We start from the raw sequence: 20888 nt of genomic DNA on the forward strand, positions 1-20888 counted from the left end.
TTGGGAAGTTGCGTATGTTAACACGGAGCCGCCAAACAAATACCACCAACCTGGTTGTGGCAATAAAGTTTCTTGAATCTTGATGTCCGGTTTTAAATTTCAACTGAATACAGTTTATTTGGTGTAGTTTAATATGAAAAACAAAATATGTTATCAGCGTCTTCTATTTTGCGTTGAATTCCACACTCATTCCAGAACATTTGCTATCCAGAAACAGTATTTTATTGTATTACATCAGTCACTTTATTCATACATAGATGCTCTAAAACATTGAACGAATTCCAAAGCTATAAAGTCCAGAACTGTATGTAATGAGCTTGGTTTTTGATTTTATTCTCTAAGTCTCTTTTATTATATTTAATTTTCATGTGAACCTTGTTCCGTCTTGTACTGTTTCTTACAGTTAAAAAAACAAAACAACAACAACAACAACAACAACAACAACAACGACAACGACGACGACGCGAGCCGTCCGAGCTCAGTGATTGGATGACGCTCAGTGATCCGTTGACTGCTCGGGCTCGGGACGAGTTCTTTGGAAACACGGATTCTCTCGCGAGATGCACCGTTCAAACTTAGCCTTCGAAAACCAAACGGGATCCCCGAGCCGAGCGGTTTACGCATTTTTCTGGCAACGACTGAAAAATAAACAGTTACTCGTCAGTCCTCAACGCGTTCACCGAAATCGCACAAACGACCGCGATACCACCGGATAAATCTTGAAACCTGAATGCAATGCGACGAGGTAATGACACACGAGTCTTGTTTATGTAGCCAACTAGCCAGGCAGCTAACGTTAGCTGAACTAACGGAGCGTTTCCTTGCCCACCGTGAGGAACCCGAAGTGAAGTTTTACCGAGTGTGTTGTGTCCCAGTTGTGTCTACGACTAGTGTTAACAAGGCTGTGACGCTTGTCAAATCTATTTCTTGGACATCTATATCTAATAAGGACTTTTTTTAATTTCTTGACTGAGACAGCGTTAAATTTGAATGCCTTTATTCTAAATCAAACTTCAGTTCACAGTCAGCATAATGTAAGCTTAGCATGCAGTTAACGGCAGTTCAGTTGAAATATAATTACAACATACTTGCCCAACGCTGAAGTGGCATTGCCTGCTGAAGTGGCATTGCCTGCTGAGGTGGCATTGCCTGCTCTAGGTTAGTACTTGGAAACAACTTCGGAAGGAAGACTCGTGTAAACAACAGGAATGAGTGACCAGCACGTTCACATGTAGTCCCAAAGCAATTGGAATGAATTAGTTTGAAACAAGCATGGTCAGGTTATAAACTATAGGATGTATTTTCATCAACTTGTACTGCTGGGATATAAGTAGGGGTCTGCAATATGCATGTTGATAATTTAATCAAAGCAGAGTAATCCTGCATAGAACTTTGAATAGCCTACACATTCCTGCAGCTTCTCTATCCAGTTAGAAGCAGTTAAAGTGTAGCCCTTTTTGAATCCGTAGAGCTGCATTCAAAATATACAGAGGAACAGTACACCTCTTAAATTACTAATGTTGATCAGGAACACAAGTCAGTGGCTAAATGCCTCTGTAGCAAAGAAAGATTCTGATGCATAACTGTACCCCCCATGCTTTATCTGGAAGTCTGAGCAGAATGAGTTCAGTTCAGTTTTCGTTCAGTTTTAATAAGGGGTTTGATGTAGGCTGCAAAGACACAACAGAATTTGTGCCATCAATTGGAAATGCACCCTGTTCTACCCTGTCAAGTTGCCTGCTTTGTTGTGTTAACCAGAAAATATTCTAATTGAGTCCCTGTTTATTAGTAGCCTTTACACTTGGTACAATAAGTCTGATTTTTTTATGTAAGCCCTATAGACATAGTCTGTTTTCATCCGTCTATCTGTCTCTGAAGGTGACAGGATTGTATTCTTTAGTGGTATTAATGCCTTTATTGATATCTATATTTATTCCTTTATTTAAAGTAGTACCATACTTTAAGCACTGTTGAGTAGTGACATGTCATCTTATACATTGTGATTTAGGTTTTCTAGTGCCAGGAAGGCGCTTGATTTGTGCTTGAGAAGTATCAGATGCTTTTCTGCCAGAATCCAACATCTCTCAGCATTGGACCACCTACATTACTGCAGCTATTTGTGAGAATCCCACATTTTTGTATCAAGAAAAGTTAATTTTGTATATTACACTATATTCCGGAAAAAAATGATTTCCCTCCCTCTAGAATCCCTGATTGGTGCAAGATCATTGGCAATTATATGCCAACCCCTATTTTTGTCATTCAAATCTCTAAATATATGAAGTGTTTTGCCTTATACTTTAGGAAATCCTGAAACCACTGTTATTAGTTGCTCGTCCATCAACACTCCGTCAGTCCATGTGTTCCGCTGTCTGCACTGCCGATAAAGACAACGCAATCTGGGTCAACACACACACTGTTGCTGCACGGCTGGTGTGTGTTTATTTGAGGAGTTGTGAATTCTAAGAACACTTGCTATTCCCTGACGTCAGTGTTCCAACAAACTCAGATTTTCTCTAGGAAAAGATGTTTGCTTGTTTTGCAGAGGAGCACGGAATACTTATAACCATTAATATTTGACGTTTCAGGTGGAGCTTCTTGTGTGTGCTACAGGCGGGACTTGAGTCAAGTCATTTGACTTGACTCAAGTGGGGGTCTGCAATATGCATGTTGATAATTTAATCAAAGCAGAGTAATCCTGCATAGAACTTTGAATAGCCTACACATCCCTGCAGCTTCTCTATCCAGTTAGAAGCAGTTAAAGTGTAGCCATTTTTTAATCCGTAGAGCTGTCTGTGTGCTAGCCTTCAGACACATCTGATGCAGTCAGTGTATGTTTCACATTGTGTCTTGGGTGCTGCTTAAATTGGATTGATCCAACTTGTGCAAATAAAAATACACACATAAGCCAAACCGGACGTTGTGAATGTAAAATGTTTAATAAATATATGAATTTGATTTGGATTATTTTATTTGTCACAATATGAAGAAAAAAACAAGTTTCACAAGAAAAATGTATGATCATGTCATAGTCATGATGTTCACTTGAATAATTTGCCACTGTTTATATTTGTCCTGCATCTGGCAAGCATTCAAGATTAGACCCCACATTAGAGATGGGTGGAGCACAGAGTATGCTTACACGAGCTGTTAATTAGGAGAAAATCACATGATGAATTTCACCATTGCACATAGTAAGGTGAAGTGGCTATTTGGTAGAGTTTCACATGTATTTCCATCTGGATCTGGGGAAGTTCCACCAGCTGCCCAACATAACTGGACACAGGGATTTTGGCTGTCTCTCCCCTTTTCAGCCATCCTCTTTTGGCCACACAAAAAAAGAGGCAGCGAGCCAAAGTGTGGCCCGCCTGCCTCTGTTGGCTTGCTACAAAGCAGATGCAGAAAGAGCCTTGATCACAAAGTCCCAGTCCCACTCCATCATATCGTCATAAATTAAGACTTGACCCAGCTGATCACCACCCTATTGGTGTTCCAAGACCAAATGGTTTATTACAAATGAAGCACCTCCTTGCCCGTGTGATTGTTCAGCACTATAATTAATAAAGCTAACATGAGGTCTACACCAATAATCAGTTTAATTATATTTGGTCTCACCAAGACAATGCAGCGATTAGTAGTCGTAACGTGAGGTAAGGTGTCATTCCATTAAGTTGGCTTTTACCACTGACCCGAGCCCCGCAGAGACGGGCTTAAAGCCAACACGGGACATCCCGCAGACAGGCGGATTCCTTTGTGGATGGTAAAGGGAGGTCGAGCTGAGCTACGTCAGAGGTCCTCCTCGGTGCGTGCGTGCGTGCGTGCATGTGTGACTCAGTCACGCACACGGCCATTCACATTTTAAGATCTCCGTGACTGAATGAGTCGCTGGCGCGCCTCTCCTCGCCCTTTCCCTCTCCACCTCTGACCGGTCGGGATTCGGCGAGCGGGTCACCGATGCTACATTTGGATGAAAGCTGTGTCTTAGCAGCGAGTAAGTTACGTGCAAGGTGGTCTGTGAAATAATGCTGAAGTTGGAAAGTAATGAGCGAGGATGCTGAACCGGCTGGCAAGCCTGCTTTGTTCGGAGGAGCACAAGCGTTTTGCGGCGCTGTCATCCCGCAGCTCATCCCGTGCTGCTTTGTTTGTAGTTTGCCCGCTGAGCCCGACTGGTGAGTGTAAGACCGCTTTTTGTGCCCGGTGCGCCATTCAATCTCTCACTATCCCGTCATACTGTCGTTGTTTTTCAACACCCACTACCTCGCCGTCCGTACGATTTGTCATCTTTTCAAAGAATTGTCTTATTTAAATGATCACGTGTGTTCGTATATGGGGTATTTATCACGTCTCGTCGTATCGTTTTCTACTGTTTCCTACTGGCTCTTTGTGCTGAATCTATGCTCGGACCGGAGCGCGACAGCCTCTGTGTTGTGTGTCCGTCCGCGGGCCGCGTCGGCAGGCAGCCTGAATAATACATGGGACCCTCCGCCTTCACAGTGCGCTTAAATAGACCACAAGCACACTGCGTTTCTACCGGACTTCTATGCGTCCTAGATGGCGTAGTTGTCTTTGGTTGTGCGTTTATTTTCTACATTACATCTAGCGGAGGCTTAAGTTAAGGTGGTGAAGCTGTAGACCGTTGACCTATTTAGCTGATAAGAAAAAACAATATCAAGAGAACGGTTGAGAGGGACGGGAAATTGAAAATATGAAATTTTAACCTATAAATCCCGTCTGTGCTGTGAATTTTTTGCTGTCTAGATTTGCATGACTGTGAAAGATGAAAGGAGCTGGTCTAAGTGAAAAATTGCCCCCTCCAGTTCTTTTGTTCCTTCCACCGCTGCTGGTCTGGCTGCTTTCCGAGCTGGAAAAATGAATCCATTGCGGCCTCTCATTAGAATCACATTCAACATAAATGTTGTATTTCTGCAGGCCCCAGGCAAGGCACTAAGCTTTATACATGTATGTGAACAGAAGTATTTCAATCAGATCTTCATGAATAACTTCCTGGTATTTTATTTAAGAAATCAGACCCTTTTTTTGGGTTGCATTCATACCTTCTTTTAAGTATGACCTATAATGGGTGTCCTTTACGTTTGCATTGAATGGGTCTGCATTGAGTCTGTGACTGAGGTCTGATGATATCAACTCTTACTTGTGTGTGGCAGAAATGTTACCTGAATGCCAGTTGGGTATTCGGACTATAATGGATGAGAAAGGTGTGTGTGAGTGAGTGCTCATTGCTATTCTCCGCTTCTATGGTGACCCCATCTTCAAGGACATCCAGTGTCTGTAACCGCACTGTGCAAGCAAGACGTCAGCAAGTGCACTGAGCAGGGCTTTTATTATTCACTCATGCCATTTTTCATCATTTTGCCCTCTCATTTGGTATGCTTAAGTAATAGATGAATGGCAATATTTCCAGGGCTTTAAACCACATCCTTACTGATGTTATATTTATCCCTCTCTGTTTTGATTTATGCTCTTTATATTTTCCATCTGCAGTCTCAACAATTTTTTAATAGTTTTGAGCTCTGTGTTTGCAGAGAGGACCTTTGTTTTTTTAGAAGAAAGAAAGCCACTTTATTTTGTCATTGTATAGTTGTGTGGTTACAGTGAAATTTGTTTTCTGCATTTAACCCGTCCTATTGTATAGGAGCAATTTGCATTTTGTATATGGACATCTTAAACACCACAATTCACAATGGGACCACAGGGCAAAAATTAATCCATTACCTTTACAGGCGGCACAGTGGCCTAGCGGTTAGCACTGTTGCCTCACAACAAGAGGGCCCTGGGTTCGAATCCCAGGCCGTCCCAAGTCCTTTCTGTGTGGAGTTTGCATGTTTTCCCCGTGTCTGTGTGGGTTTTCTCCAGGTGCTCCGGTTTCCTCCCACCATCCAAAAATCATGCATGTTAGGCTTAATACTCCTGTCTGTGCCCCTGAGCAAGGCAATGGAAAGAAGAACTGGAGTTGGTCTTGGGCGCTGGAACTGCCCACTGCTCCTATACAATAGGATGGGTTAAATGCAGAGAACAATTCATTGTGACCTACAATGACAAAATAAAGTGGCTCTGTTTCTTCTTTGTGTTTCACCTAAATTGACGTTGGCTGTTGTGGTCCTTGTTTTCTCTTGTTGATACTCTTTCTGATCTTCTCATACTCCTCGTAACGTTGTGGCTTTCAGTAAATCAGCCAACCTGTCCAGCTGCTAAGTGAGCTAATCCCTGAGATAATCGGTCTGTAGTTCACTCATCTAGTGAGCAGTAGGTCAGATGTCCAGCAGGTCTAACAGTCCAGCAGTGTCCTTCCTGGAAGACCAACTTCCATGTTTTGCTGAACACAGACCAATGACTGGGCTTATTCTGCAGAAACTAACAACTGCAGTTTATAAATGAACAAGGCTAAGGGATACTATGCAGACCATTTTATTTGCAAATGTTTATTGAAACGTTTGAACGTTTGAAAAATAAATGAGAAAAAATGAGGTCATCTGTCTATCACTCCTTTCCTTGTTCTGTCTCCATCTATCCATCTGTCTGACCACATTCACCAGAATCTCCTCTGGTGCTCTACACTAACTGGTCGTCATACTGTATTTCATAGCAAGGCCTTCTGTATTGGTAGTGTGTGTGTGTGTGTGTGTGTGTGTGTGTGTGTGTGTGTGTGTGTGTGTGTGTGTGTGTGTGTGTGTGTGTGTGTGTGTGTGTGTTTTCCATTGAGGTTGGCTGAATGCTATCAGCTAGTGAGGCTAATTGGGGAGATGGAAACATTTGCATTCACTCCCAGTGGTTGTCTCTGTTTGTGATGGTGCTGAGATCTGAAAATGCTGAAAATGCTATAGTTAAACCATCAAAACGAACAGATACACTTCATGAACTGAAATTGATGAAAATGTAACCTACAATTTAGTCTGAGGATGTTCTTACCCTTAACCATGTGGAAGCTTCCTTCTTTCGCCATCGTGTTTCTTTCCATATAAGCTTTATGTGGCGTGTACACACGGTGCTTGTTGCCCAAACTCTCCTCTCCTTATTCTTAAGCTTGTTCCTCCATCGTTAACTCTGCATTCACAGCTGCTTTCTGAAAAACTGTAATTTTATAGTATATCTTTCATCCATCCGTTATCCAAACCGCTTATCTTGCTCTCAGGGTCGCGGGGATGCTGGAGCTTATCCCAGCAGTCATTGGGCGACAGGCGAGGAGACACCCTGGACAGGCCGCCAGAATAATTTCTCATGATTAATTCTATCAAATGCCTTAGAGGCATCTTGTTATCTTTCATATGTCCTCTTAACATAAGGAGGGACAAACACTTTGGCGCCCATATGATTAAAAAGGATCCCCATAACGCAGCCCAGATGGGCCACTTTATCAGCTGAGTTTCAGGGCTTTTCTTATGTTAGTTGCCTAAATTGGGGTTTAGGTGGTTGATGTAGTAAAAGTTATAATAACAGGACAGCACATCCCGCCTGTGTCCTCACACACCTTAAAATGTGTTAGACACAGAGTATGCTGCAGTGATTGTGTTCCTGTTCATCATCTTTCAGTTGTACTGACATAAACTGTTATGTGCTCAGTGTGTGTGTGTGTGTGTGTGAGGGCGCGGGGGGAATGTCCTGCCCTGCCATTATAACCCTTACTACACCAGCCACACTAACCACACTTTTGTTGTCTGAATTAATTGCAACAATTCCATTACCTAAAATTTCTCATAAAACGAGGTCTGAAGTGTTTCAGGGAGTATTTGAAAACTAGTTTTCTAATATTATACTTTACATTAACTACAACGACCAAGTTTAATAATTATGTGGGGGGGGCGGAGATACAGACCTGCCGCTGCCTTAATGCTCCCAAAATTGCATATATTTGCATTAATATGAGTTTTAGAGCAATAGCGCAAAAAAAGTTATAAGATCTACCGAAAACGACGGCTCGTAATTTGCGCGTGATCGTGCGCGTTGTGTCACTATTTATGACGTGTGTTGGTCGCATAATTTCCCTCGCGAAGTTCATTGCGCTGTCCTAGAAAAAAACAAAACAATGTAGTGGTTATGGGGATACATAATTCCCCTTCTTGAGCTAGTAGGAACGTTAGTTTACAGCTGCTGTTTTCTCGGTTCGGGTTTACAGTGGTGCACTTCCGCTGCGGGGGTGGTTGTTGTAATGGTGGAAGGAATAAATGGTGCACGTTGTGTAGCCGAAAGAGAAAGTTGTCACGACTCCTGCTTGAGCTCCTCTACACTGGTGACCCCGACGTTTGTCTCTTGGTAGTTATCAGAGACAATCTTTCGAACGAACATGGGTGACGAAATCAACGCGGTTTCTCTCAAATTGCCAGAGTTCTGGGAGTCACCGGCAACGACATGGTTCGCCCAGGCGGAAGCGCAGTTTGCTATCTGCAAAATAACAGATGATGCTACTAAATACTACTACGTGGTATCGGCGCTCGGGTGTTCGACTGCAACTAGAGTGGTGAGTCTCCTTACAAATCCTCTGGCGGTAGACAAATACAAGGGGCTCAAAGATCACCTCTTGAAGATTTTTGAACTTTCCGACGCCGAGAGGGCCCACCGTCTCTTTTCTCTGCAAGGCTTGGGTGACAGCAAGCCATCCGAGCTCGTGGACAAAATGCTGAATCTGCTGGGACCGGCGCACACACCTGATTTCCTCTTTGTCCAACTGTTTCTGCGACAACTGCCTGCTCAGGTGCGGACCGCTTTGGCTAACACCAGCATTACCGATTGCCGCAAGCTAGCTGAAGAAGCTGACAAATTCTTCCTGGCCAGCCAACAGCAGCACTGCGCGTCCGCGCTCACCCCTGCCCACCCCCACACGCCACCACCTGGTGAGTCCATGGTGGTCGCCGCGGCAACCCCCGGTCGGCGACAGGAGCCTGGACTGTGCTTTTACAATGCAAAGTTCGGGGCCAAGGTGAAAAAGTGCAACTCCCCGTGCAATTTCAGCTCGTCGGGAAACGCCAAGGCCGGCGCTCACTCGTGGCCATGGGCGTCGGCGTGGAGGACAACAGGCTACTTTTCCTGCAAGACTCCATCTCGGGGCGGCGTTTCCTATGCGACACTGTGGCGCAGAGGAGTGTCGTACCTGCATCGAGTGTGGATGCCCTGTCAGGCGCTCACGGCCCTCCCATGAAAGCTGCTAACGGCAGCTCTATCCGTACGTACGGCACGAGGCACATTGACATGTGTTTTAACGGACAGCGGTTCAGCTGGGATTTTGTCACCGCCGACGTGGCATTTCCCCTCCTCGGTGCAGATTTCCTTTGTGCTCATGGGCTGCTGGTGGACGTCAGGAATCGATGCCTGATTGACGCCGTCACCTTCGCTTCACACGCGTGTGCACTCAGCGATACAGGCTCCGTCAGGCTGTCCAGCATGCTCTCCAACGAGGACGGGTTTCTCCATCTTCTCTGAGTTCCCTGACCTCACTCAGCCCACATTCTCGTCATCTACGACCAAACATGGGTTGAGCACCACATCGTCACCACTGGCCCACCGGTGCACGTCCGAGCTCGGCGCCTCGACCCGACCAAGCTCTCTGTCGCCAAGGCGGAGTTTGAGAACATGGAGCGCTTCGGCATCATCCGTCGCTCCAGCAGCCCGTGGGCTTCACCCCTCCACATAGTGCCTAAGCCTGGCGGTGGGTGGCGTCCATGTGGTGACTACCGTCGGCTCAATGACGCAACTACACCGGACCGCTACCCGGTCCCTCACATCCAAGATTTCTCCGCCCACCTGGCTGGGAAAATGATCTTTTCCAAGGTGGACCTCATCCGTGGATACCACCAGGTACCCGTCCATCCCGCTGATGTCCCCAAAACGGCTGTGACAACTCCGTTTGGACTGTTCGAGTTCCTGCGCATGCTGTTTGGGCTCAAGAACGCTGTGCAGTCCTTCCAACGCCTCATGGACTCAGTGTTGCGGGACCTGCCTTTCCTCTTTGTGTACCTGGATGACATCCTGGTCGCTAGCGCCTCCGTGTCCGAGCACTTGTCCCACCTCAGAGCCCTTTTCCATAGGCTCAGCCTGCACGGGTTGATAGTTAACCTGGCCAAATGCCAGTTTGGTCTGAGCAACATCGACTTCCTGGGCCACCGGGTCACCAAGGACGGGGCGGCCCCCCTTCCGTCTAAGGTGGAGGCCATCGCAGACTTTCCACGCCCACACACGGCCCAGTCCCTCCTGGAGTTCATTGGCATGGTGTCCTTCTACCACCGGTTCATCCCCCGGGCTGCTGATCTCCTCCGCCCCCTATATGAGGCTCTGAAGGGCACAGCCCCCAAACATGCCGTGGACTGGTCTGCAGAGAGGGACAAGGCTTTTAAGGATGTGAAGGCCGCCCTGGCTGACGCGGCGATGCTGGCACACCCTGTGTCTGGAGCGCCCATCGCCATCACGACAGATGCTTCGGACTATGCTGTCGGTGCGGTTTACGAGCAGTGGGTGAGCGGCGCGTGGCAGCCGCTTGCCTTCTTCAGCCGGCAGTTGAACCTGAGAGAGCGTAAATACAGCACCTTTGATCGTGAGCTGCTTGGCCTTTTCCTCGTTGTTAAGCACTTTCGTTTCCTACTGGAGGGCTGTCAGTTCACGGCTTTCGTCGATCACAAACCGCTGGTGTTCGCGATGGCCAAGGTGGCAGAGCCGGGGTCAGCCCGCCAGAAGCGACAGTTGGCCTACATCTCAGAGTTTACCACCGACGTGAGGCATGTCGCTGGGAAGTCCAACCCGGTCGCCGACTGTCTCTCCAGGGCCATCGCTGGTGCCGCCCATTTGGGACTTGACTACAGCCAGATGGCGGCTGACCAGGCCGCCAACCCAGGAGTGCAGGCATGCAGGACCGCCGTCACAGGGCTGCAGTTGGAGGATGTGGCTTTCGATGACGCCGGCGTCACGCTCCTGTGGGACATCTCTACAGGTCAGCCCCGACCCGTCGTTCCAACTGCTTGGAGGCGGCGGGTCTTCGACGCAGTCCATAGGCTGTCTCACCCTGGCAGAAAGCCTTCACAGAGGTTGGTGGCGGCAAAGTTTGTCTGGCATGGACTCAAAAAGGATGCGAGGGACTGGGCTGACACCTGTGTGGAGTGCCAATGCTCCCAAGTGCTCCAGCACGTCAAAGCGCCCCTGATACCTTTCACGGTACCTGAGAGGAGGTTCGACCACGTGAATGTGGACCTGGTAGGCCCCCTACCCGCCTCCCGTGGTTTCACATAACCTGCTCACCCTGGTCGACAGGACCACGCGATGGCCAGAGGCCGTCCCGCTTTCATCCATGACAGCGCCTGAGGTTGCCCGAGCGTTCATCGGAACCTGGGTCGCCCGCTTTGGCACCCCATCTGACCTCTCCTTGGACAGAGGGCCGCAATTCACGTCAGCGCTCTGGGAGGAGATCGCCGCGGGTTTAGGGGTGAGGCTCCATCGCACCACAGCATATCACCCTCAAGCGAATGGATTGGTCGAGAGGTTCTATCGCTCGATGAAGGCCGCATTGCGGGCTACCCTCAAGGACGACTGCTGGGTCGACAAACTGCCTTGGGTCATGCTTGGGCTCAGGACGGCCCCCAAGGAGGACCTCCAGTCCTCATCCGCCGAACTGGTCTACGGACAGCCACTTCGGGTCCCGGGGGATTTCCTTCCCACTGCCACAGCTCCCTGGTCCGCCAGCTGCCAATGGACTGCGCTGCAGGAGGAAGCCAGGGCTTTTGCACCGGTCCCCACTTCTCAGCATGGCGGCTCTCAGTCCTATGTCCCCATGGAGCTGCGGTTGGCGGAATATGTTTTCATCCGTCACAACGCGCACCGCGGTCCCCTGCAGCCACGCTACGACGACCCATTTCGGGTACGGGACACTGGAGATAAGCTCTTTGTGGTGGAGGTTGGCAGCAAGCTGGAGCGGGTTTCTGTGGACCGCCTCAAGCCCGCTCACCTGGACTTAGACCGCCCTGTTGGTCTTGCCCTGCCCCCATAGCGGGGGTGCCCCCCGGCCCTTCCCCCCTCCCCCGGTGAGCCGCCCCCTACTTCCCCAGCCCCTCCCTTTCCCCGGTCCAGCTGTGAGGACTCTGCTGCTTTGCCTGCGGTTAACCAGCCCCCAGCTCCTGTTCAGCGGAGCCGTTGGGGCAGAGAGATCCGCCACACTGACTTTTCGTATTAAGGCGAATTCTGGGGGGACGTGTTTAGTGGTTATGGGGATACATAATTCCCCTTATTGAGCTAGTAGGAACGTTAGTTTACAGCTGCTGTTTTCTCGGTTCGGGTTTACAGTGGTGCACTTCCGCTGCGGGGGTGGTTGTTGTAATGGTGGAAGGAATAAATGGTGCACGTTGTGTAGCCGAAAGAGAAAGTTGTCACGACTCCTGCTTGAGCTCCTCTACAACAAAACAAAACTAGCATTCTCCAGTGCAGAGAAATAGTCTAAACCTGATTTTGATCATTTCCAACATGTCTGGTTACAGACGCCGTTACAGACGCACCATGACTACCACCGACGCGTTGCAGTATTTACAGGCGTTGGACAGTGGCCATTTTAAATTGTTTGAAAAATGGTATTAGAATTGTTAAAATGTTAAGATTGGTGTCCGTTAGTTTCTTAACAGACATACTAACATATGTAATGCGTTAATATCTCAACTGGGTATTCATCTTGACAGAATGTAGAGTTTAAAACCCGTGTCGTTCTAGTAGTTTTTAAGTTCCGATTGTGTTTGGGACTGTTTCAGTGATTATTTTCCATTCTGTTTTTATATTTCATGTGTTATATGCCTTGTTATGTTTGTTATATTAGCAATATGTGTTTTCCGTTTTGTTTTTCAGGTAATATTTTCACTTTTTCCAATTTTGCTATTCAAGTTCGGCCATTTCTCTATCAAGTTTAAATCGGTCTTTTGGACTTAGGCCGTTTCCAAGTGCAACACGACGCAGGGCGCCATCTTCCAAGGATCAGAGGCATTGTTTACGAATTAGCTATCACTTAAGCCATTGACTTAGCCATATATTAGCGTTACATTTACCCTTACCTCACTGAGATGTTTAAAGAACGTGATCGATTTGCGTCTCACTGCTGCAACCCAGGCCATTCTGCGCCTCATGGTTAAGTCCGCTATGGTCTTTCCTTCGTTTCTGTTCCAAGAAGGGAAAGAAAAAAAAGCATAACCCATTCTCGAGTTTAATACCGGAGCGATCGTGGGATTTGCTGTGGCAATTCTTCACACAGCAGGAATGCCCAACCATCTCGCCTGCGTGCACTATCTAATATATAGTTACGTATGTATCCAATCTAACCTAAAATGTTACCTTAAAAAATGTATATATATATATAACCTAAAATCTTACCAGAGAAAATGTGTGATCTTAACATTAATTTGAAAAAAAATATTTGACGCACTAATTAGAGTTAGTAAGAAAAATCTGTGCTAACAGCTAACAACAATGGAAGATGGCGGCATGTGACGTCACGGCCGGAAGACCGATTGTTTAAAAATAGTATTATAGTTGTTAAAATGTTCATTTTGGTGTCAGTCGTTTCCCAACAGACATACCAACGTATGGAATGCATTAATATCTCAATTGGGTATTTATCTTGACAAAATATAGAGTTCAGAACCGGCGGTCATTTTGACCGCCCATGGTCGTTTTGAGTAGGAGTGAATTCTCGGCCGTTCTTTAACAAAAAGTTCAAAGCTGAATTCTGAAGTATGGTATTTTTTTCTTATGTAACTAGATATAGTGATATAGCTTGATATGGTCTAAAATTACCCATGGTTTTTGTGATCAAAATATTTTTTATATTGACCAGCACAATCTCCCAGCCTGTATTCCAGTGTGCACCCTTCTTCAGCAGGGTCCTGACGCCCGTGTCAAGACAAACAGGCCTGTTACCTCATTTGTACCAAGGGGGGCATAGTGCTTCTAAACAAAATCAGAGACTCAGCACTTGTACTTTACATGGACATTTTTTGTTGTCCTGCCAATGCAATTTGCATCCTGTGTAGATGCACTTTATACATCCCTATTTCATTAGTCCACTGGTATGGTTTGATGATGATGACTAGTTTGTAACGACTGATGATTAATGAATCTTGGATGTCTGTTGTGATGTGCTCGTATGCAAGACAAATTCCACTTGGAGAAATAAAGGGTTCATTCATTCATTCATTCATATTGTAATACAATGAGTTGAATATATTTTGGATATAATTTTATACATTTTTTCTAAAATGATCCTTTTGATTTTGAACATTATTTTCTCCACAAATATTGAGACTGAGAAAAAAGCTGTAATGCAGTATTTGCATGAAATGGAATGAATGGAAATGAATCCAGTGCTCAGTCCCTTGCTGTGTGTGCATACCATTGAATATGCTTTTGTACATGCAAAAAGCCATTGTGGTCAGGTTTGCTGTGCTCCCAGGGCTACTTGTGTGCCTCTGGCACCCTCAATTACACATCCTTCGTTTGAAGACGAGGCAGAGCGGTTGTTACCTGGCAGTCAGGTTAGTTTCTAGAAGAGCCGCCTCCGGAGCCGGTAAATAGGTCAGACCATATCTATTTGTGGGCCTATACATAAGTGAGTTCAGCTATCTCAGATTCTTCTCACATGGATAAACTCTCTAATGGATGGTGTTAGTTGATGTCTGTGTGTGTGTGTGTGTGTGTGTGTGTGTGTGTGTGTGTGTGTGTGTGTGTGTGTGTGTGTGTGTGTGTGTGTGTCCGTGTGTCCCTAGCTGCAGAGGGTGGTGGTGGTTTGTTGTTTGGCTTCACTGCAGCACTCAGCTCCACACACATAGGTTAACTGCAGACTTTTTATAGGCTCTGTATTCTCTCTTCACATATTGATATTCAACACCCCCCCCTTTCCTCCCTCATTGCAGTGCACATGAGTGTATGCGGACTTATTTAACGTTTGCATCCGTGCACAATTAATCTCTTTCATTGTTCTGTGTCCTCTTGCATTGATGTGATGACCTCTGCATGAACACCAGCGTCCTCCGATTTCTTTTATGGATTGAGATTTATTTACGTGTGTACATGTTTCCTCCCTCGTGTCCTTTCAGTGAACAGACGTGTGAATTATCTGTGTTGGACTGCGACCAGCAGCGGCGGCTCGGTGCCATGAGTCTGTATGGGGCTGGGGCCAGTGGCGGGGAGAACGGGGCAGCTGAACATTACAGAGAGCACCGGAGACGCTCCAGTGACCGCTCACGAGAATCCTCCCATGACAGAGGAGAAGGCCAGCTTACCCCCTGCATCAGGAATGTCACCTCCCCTACTCGGCAGCCTGGTGAGCAAGGAGGGAGGGAGACTGCGGGAGATGGTGTTACACCCTGATTTAATTTCATTCAGAAAAGTTAAGGACTAGAACCCATGCTTCATTGATCTGTGTGATTGTTGTTTTTGTCTCCATCTTGTGGGCGTGCATGTGTTCAGACCGTGAGCGAGGTGACGGAGGTTCCTCTTCCAGATCCTCCAGTCCGCGTCCTCCCAGAGTCTCTCTACCCTGCTCCCCGATCGGAGGAGCCCTGATGGGGGGACACATCATCCAGCCCCTGGGTCTCACTGGAGGGGATCCTCACCCTAAGACCATCGGCCTGAGCCACAGATCATGTGACATGATCTACGTGTATGACCTCAGCACCAAAGAGGGGCCCCGTGGCGTGCTGCGGGCGGGAGAGAGAGTGACACTCATTGTGGATAATACAAGATTCGTGGTCGATCCTGCAATCTTCACAGCTCAGCCCAACACAATGCTGGGCAGGTAATGATAGTTTTTATGGTAGTACGATAAAAGAGTTGATATGTTAATTATACTCAATACTTCGTTGCCTAAGAATAATCAATAAGTAGTTGATAATAACAGGTTTGAAGGTTTGTTTTGATTTGGTACATTTTTTGTAAGATTTCCTGTCTTTGCCCTGCATGAAGAGGGTACCTTTTGGGTGTATTATTACTCCTGTTCATCTGATAGCAAATACGAGCTGTGGCCAAATTCAGAACGACCGGGGTTTCACTCCTACCTAAAAACGACCATTGGCAGTCAAACTAGCTGCCGGTTTTTAAACTGTATATTCTGTTAAGATAAATACCCAGTTGAGATATTAATGCACTGCATATGTTAGTATGTCTGTTATGAAACTAACTGACATCAAAATTAACATTTTAACAACTATAACACTACTTTTTACACAATTTAAAATGGCCGCTGTCCAACGCCTGTAAATACAGCAACGTGTAGGTGGTAGTCATGGTGCGTCTATAACTGTGTCTGTAACCAGACATGTTGGAAATAATCAAAAATCAAGTTTAGACTGCACTGGAGAATGCTAGTGTGTTTCTAGGACAGAGCAATGAACTTGGCGAAGGAAATGATGCGACCAACACATGTCATCAATAGTGACATGACGCGCACAATCACACGCAAATTATGAGCAGTCATTTTGACTGCTCATGGTCATTTTAGGTAGAGCTTATCATAACTTTTTTGTGTGCAATTGATATAAAATCATTATATTGCAAATACATGCAATTTTAGGAGCATTCACGGAGCAGCAGGTCTGTATCTTTTTTTCCCCCACAATGTTATTAAACTTTGAAAATCCAAAACCGTCAAAATGACCGCCTTGGTCATGCTAGTGTTAAACCTCCAGCCCAGTGTGCGTTTGACTTTGTTGTGTAGTAGTGATTAGAAAACATTAGCAGCGCCTGTGCCGCAGTTTGTGATATCACGCCACGGTTTGGTTCGCAGGATGTTTGGTTCGGGGCGTGACTACAACTTCACACGGCCCAATGAGAAGGGGGAGTTTGAGGTGGCTGACGGCATCAGCTCCACTGTGTTTAGAGCTATTCTGGTAAGACAAGACCCACTCCAGTTCCTCGTGTACTCGGCCATCGTGATGGCTCTTTAGCCCCAGGCTGCCTCCCTTCCTCCCTGGTTGGCTCGCTGTCTCTCTCCCCGTTTTTCTATCCGTCTTTCTTTTTGTCTCTGTCTCCATTCTCGTTTACTGTCTCCTTTACTTTCTGTTCTCCCTATCTATTTATGATCTTGCCATTTTTATTTTTCTGTCTCACTGTTATCCAGTATGAAGATACATCCTTCCATACCTGAATTTTTTTTTTTTGACCTACCTATCGGTCAGTTGTCTGACCAGTTATCTCTCTCTTCCCTCCACTGTCCAGTCTGTCCATCCCGGGCAGGACAAAGTGCTCTGTACTCCAGTCGTCCCTTAGCTACGATAAACAGAAGATACGTTCTTCTGCCTGACATGATACCGCCAAACCAGTTTTCTTAAGCAAGAACATGGGGGTGTCACGCTGTTGCTGAAGTCTCTTTACATCCAACATTGTGAATGCAGATTGCTCTCCTGTTATCTAGTAGGATTGTCCTGTTTGTATACTGCAGTACACTGAAGCCTAATCTAGAATATACAAAAAAAATCACAAGGTTAGAAAACAGTCGGAAGACTTCTTATCACCATTCTTTATCCCTCTCTCTCTCTCTCTCTCTCTCCCACTCTCTCTCTCTCTCTCTGTCCTATTCCTGTCTTATCTATTTTCTACTGTCTTCAGAGGCAGCTCCTTCCTCCCCATCCACCCATTATCATTTGTCCATCCACTTTTTGTGTGCTGTTTTCAGTGAGCCAGCCTGCTGATTCACAACATCCTGTGTTTGTTTTTTTCTTTCTGATAGCGTTTTTCCTCTCTTTATCCTCTTTTTATCCTCTTCTACATCATATCGCCACTGATGATAAAGACTTCCTGTTTGGAGGTCTTTGTTGAGGTAATTAAGGCTTGATGAAGTAACATGAGGAATTGGCCTACACCAGTGCAACACAAAGACTAAAACACATATCCAAACTGCAAGAACACGCATATCAAACTACAAACAAAAAAAAATCACTGTCCGAGAGAACGAACGCAGGAGAACTGTCGGAACTGCCAGCCGGTCTGCATGGGCTGACAGTTAGCTTAACCTGCCTTGCTTCCTGTGTCCTGTCGGACTGCCCTCAGTGTTTCCTCCATCTACAGGAACATCTGCTCCTGGCTGGTTCTGCTATTCTTTAATTCCAAAGAAAACAGTGGCGGTATAGTGTGTGTGTGTGTGTGTGTGTGTGTGTGTGTGTGTGTGTGTGTGTGTGTGTGTGTGTGTACACTCTACAGTAGTGTTGTGTAAGGCAGCTTACAAGACATAAGCTGCTAACACTGGATGATGTGCTAGTGTTCCTGTTTCTCTCCCAATCCATCTGTCCGTCCATCCATCCGTCCGTCCATCCATCCATCTGTTGTCTCGTTTTTCGTGCCTCAGATGTGTACTGCATGCAGTGGCAGGAAGGGCAGATGGAAGGGGAAAAGGTGGATGACTTGGTCACATGACAGGAGAGATGGATGTGGTCACCCAGACTGTGTTCATGTTGATAGATATCTGGGGCAGGTTTGATTTGACTGTTGGTGCTCTGACTCAAATTCGATCAAAGTGTGCAAACTCCCTGAACAGCAAGGAAGTGGTGGCGTGCAAATAAAACCTGGACATCCAACATCCATTAAGACGTCATCATCATCAATTTCGTAACCTATGGAGGCCGTAGGAGCACAGCTGATGCCTCAACAAGTCTCCTCCACCGTTCCCTATCCTTCCTAGTCCCTTCTACCAGGCCTTGCAGGATGTCCTTTGCAAGTGTCCTTTCCGTTCAGCAAATGTGCCCAGACCAGTTTAATTTCCTTTTTTTTTTTTACCACTGTCTGTAAACTATCATGGTGACCAACAGCGTCCTTAACTCTGTTCATCCATTCAGACTTGGTTTGGGTTAAAAATGTCTCTTTTTTGACCTCATTACGTGCATCACCATCAGAGCATCATGGCTTTGTATTGGCCCATTTTATCTGGTGTTGTACTAATGTGACTTTCTAGTAGTGAATGGAAAGAAACCCCCACAAGTAAGTGTGTGTCTGTGTGTGTGTGTGTGTGTGTGTGAGAGAGTGAGAGAGAAAGTGGGTGAAATGGAGAAGAAAACCGAGGCCTCTCAGCTGTGTCCATTGAAAAACAAATGTCTTCCCTACCTCTGCTCATTTTCAACCCACTGGCTGCACAAAATGGCTAAAATGGGATGGCGTACGGAGGGTATCCACGGTGACCGCCTGTTATTCTGCAGAAAACACTGAGACGGTCTCTTCTTTGTCTGTGTTTCACACGGGTGGCTTCCATGTTGCACACGGGTGGCTTCCATGTTGCACAGGCTGAGAGTTGAGGGATAGACAAGTCAATTGTGTTTGTGTAGCCCAATATCACAAATTACAAATTGGCCTCAGGGGGCTTTACAGCAACACAACATTCTGTCCTTAGACCCTCTCATCGGATAAGGAACAGCCCCCTAAAAACCCCCTTTAACAGGGAGAAAAAAAGGAAGAAAGCTCAGGGAGAGCAACAGAGGAGGGAGCTCTTTCCCAAGACGGACAGCGTGCAACGGATGTTGTGTGTACACAATTTACACAATACAACACTGAAAGAGGATAACAGAATTATAATGGAATTATAAAATATATGAAGAATATGATGAGGAGGATGCCAAGCAGTGTCCGGACGCCACCGGAACAGCCCAGGACCCGAGCCACACGACCAGATAGAGGATGAAAAGTGAAGGAGAATGGCTGTTTTTTTTTTTGTTTTGTTTTTTTTGCCTTCATTACCACTTGCTCTTCATCTCTCCAAGCTCTTTCCCTTTCCCTCTGTCTCCCCCCTACACAGTTTCTCCCTCTTTCCTGTGTGAGTGGAGCGGCATCAATAATGGCGTCTTGTTTTTTCCCTCTTGCTTGTCCGCGTGTGTGACTGCCTGACTGTGTGTGTGTGTGTGTGTGTGTGTGTGTGTGTGTGTATCTGCCTGTTGGTGAAATGGCAGGATTACTACAAGTCGGGGATAATCCGCTGCCCTGATGGCGTTTCCATTCCAGAGTTGAGGGAGGCATGTGACTACCTCTGCATCTCCTTCAACTACAACACCATCAAGTGCAGAGATCTCAGTAAGTACCGCCGCTAGACTCAGCTCGTATGCGTGGTGCTTGGATCTATAGGCCATTTCCAGGCATGACTGAGCCCATAGCTGAAGCCTGTTCCTGTTGTTGTTAATGCTGGAGCGTGGGTGAGTGCTGAGCGTAGGCAAACACCAGTCTAATTTCTTTGACACTGTTTTTATGTTGTCACCCTAGGGGAGACCAGAACAGCCCATTCGCTATATATTCGGTCATAAAATAGTGGGGGAGGGGGCAATGGGTAAAGATGTCGTTAGTTACCCTTTGTCTTTGCAGTACTGAATGTGACTCATCCGGCAGTAAGGGTAAAGGCTATAGTTTAGCACAGTGACAGCCGCGGATTGACGCGCCCCCTGTATTTGTGATGTTACTGTAGGATCCTTGGCGAGGACTGAGAATGAAGCACGTTCACATTCTTTTAATTGTAAAAGTAGAGTCGTGGCTGTTTATTGGGAGGCGGCTGATGTAAATTTGCATTTGAGGCAACCTTGAGGTTGTGCTGTTGAAACAGAAGTGGTTTGTATTTTCATTTTACCCATCTACCCGTCTGTACGGCATGTTGTTCTCTGTACGTTTTGTGCGTTTGTGTTTGCAAGAGTATTAGAGGTAGAACCTGCGTGTATATTCCTGTGTGTTTTTTTTTTTTTTTTTTTTTTTTTTTTTGCCTTTCTGTTTGTGCCTCCAAGTGAGCAGGGGGGGCAGATGCAGCTTGCAAGCGGCTGCGTTGGACCGCTGAGCTCTATGTAGGTCATGATTAGCTGCAAGACTTGATGGTGGTGAGATAATTGCAGCTGCCTGCCACAAACCAAGTAGCATTAGAGCCGCCGCTTCTTTTTTGGACGATATTTAGGGATTTTTGG

The 20888-nt window shown here is 46.3% G+C and overlaps 1 protein-coding gene across 3 annotated transcripts in view; it reads left to right on the forward strand.

Annotated features, from left to right (window-relative positions):
* Positions 1-600: 600 nt before the first annotated feature.
* Positions 601-20888, forward strand: part of LOC130114164 (BTB/POZ domain-containing protein 10-like) — a 30445-nt gene continuing 10157 nt past the window's right edge. The window contains exons 1-5 of one of the 3 annotated variants that reach the window (XM_056281951.1): positions 601-745; positions 15066-15292; positions 15439-15766; positions 16754-16856; positions 19899-20019. In XM_056281951.1, coding sequence (XP_056137926.1) covers positions 15124-15292; positions 15439-15766; positions 16754-16856; positions 19899-20019 — 721 coding nt within the window. In that variant the 5' untranslated portion in view covers positions 601-745; positions 15066-15123. Of the gene's footprint in view, positions 746-3930; positions 3992-4041; positions 4170-15065; positions 15293-15438; positions 15767-16753; positions 16857-19898; positions 20020-20888 lie in introns of those variants that run through there. The other 2 variants (XM_056281952.1, XM_056281950.1) reach the window with 2 other exon arrangements.

This window comes from Lampris incognitus, chromosome 6, assembly GCF_029633865.1.
Source record: "Lampris incognitus isolate fLamInc1 chromosome 6, fLamInc1.hap2, whole genome shotgun sequence".
NCBI lineage: Eukaryota > Metazoa > Chordata > Actinopteri > Lampriformes > Lampridae > Lampris > Lampris incognitus.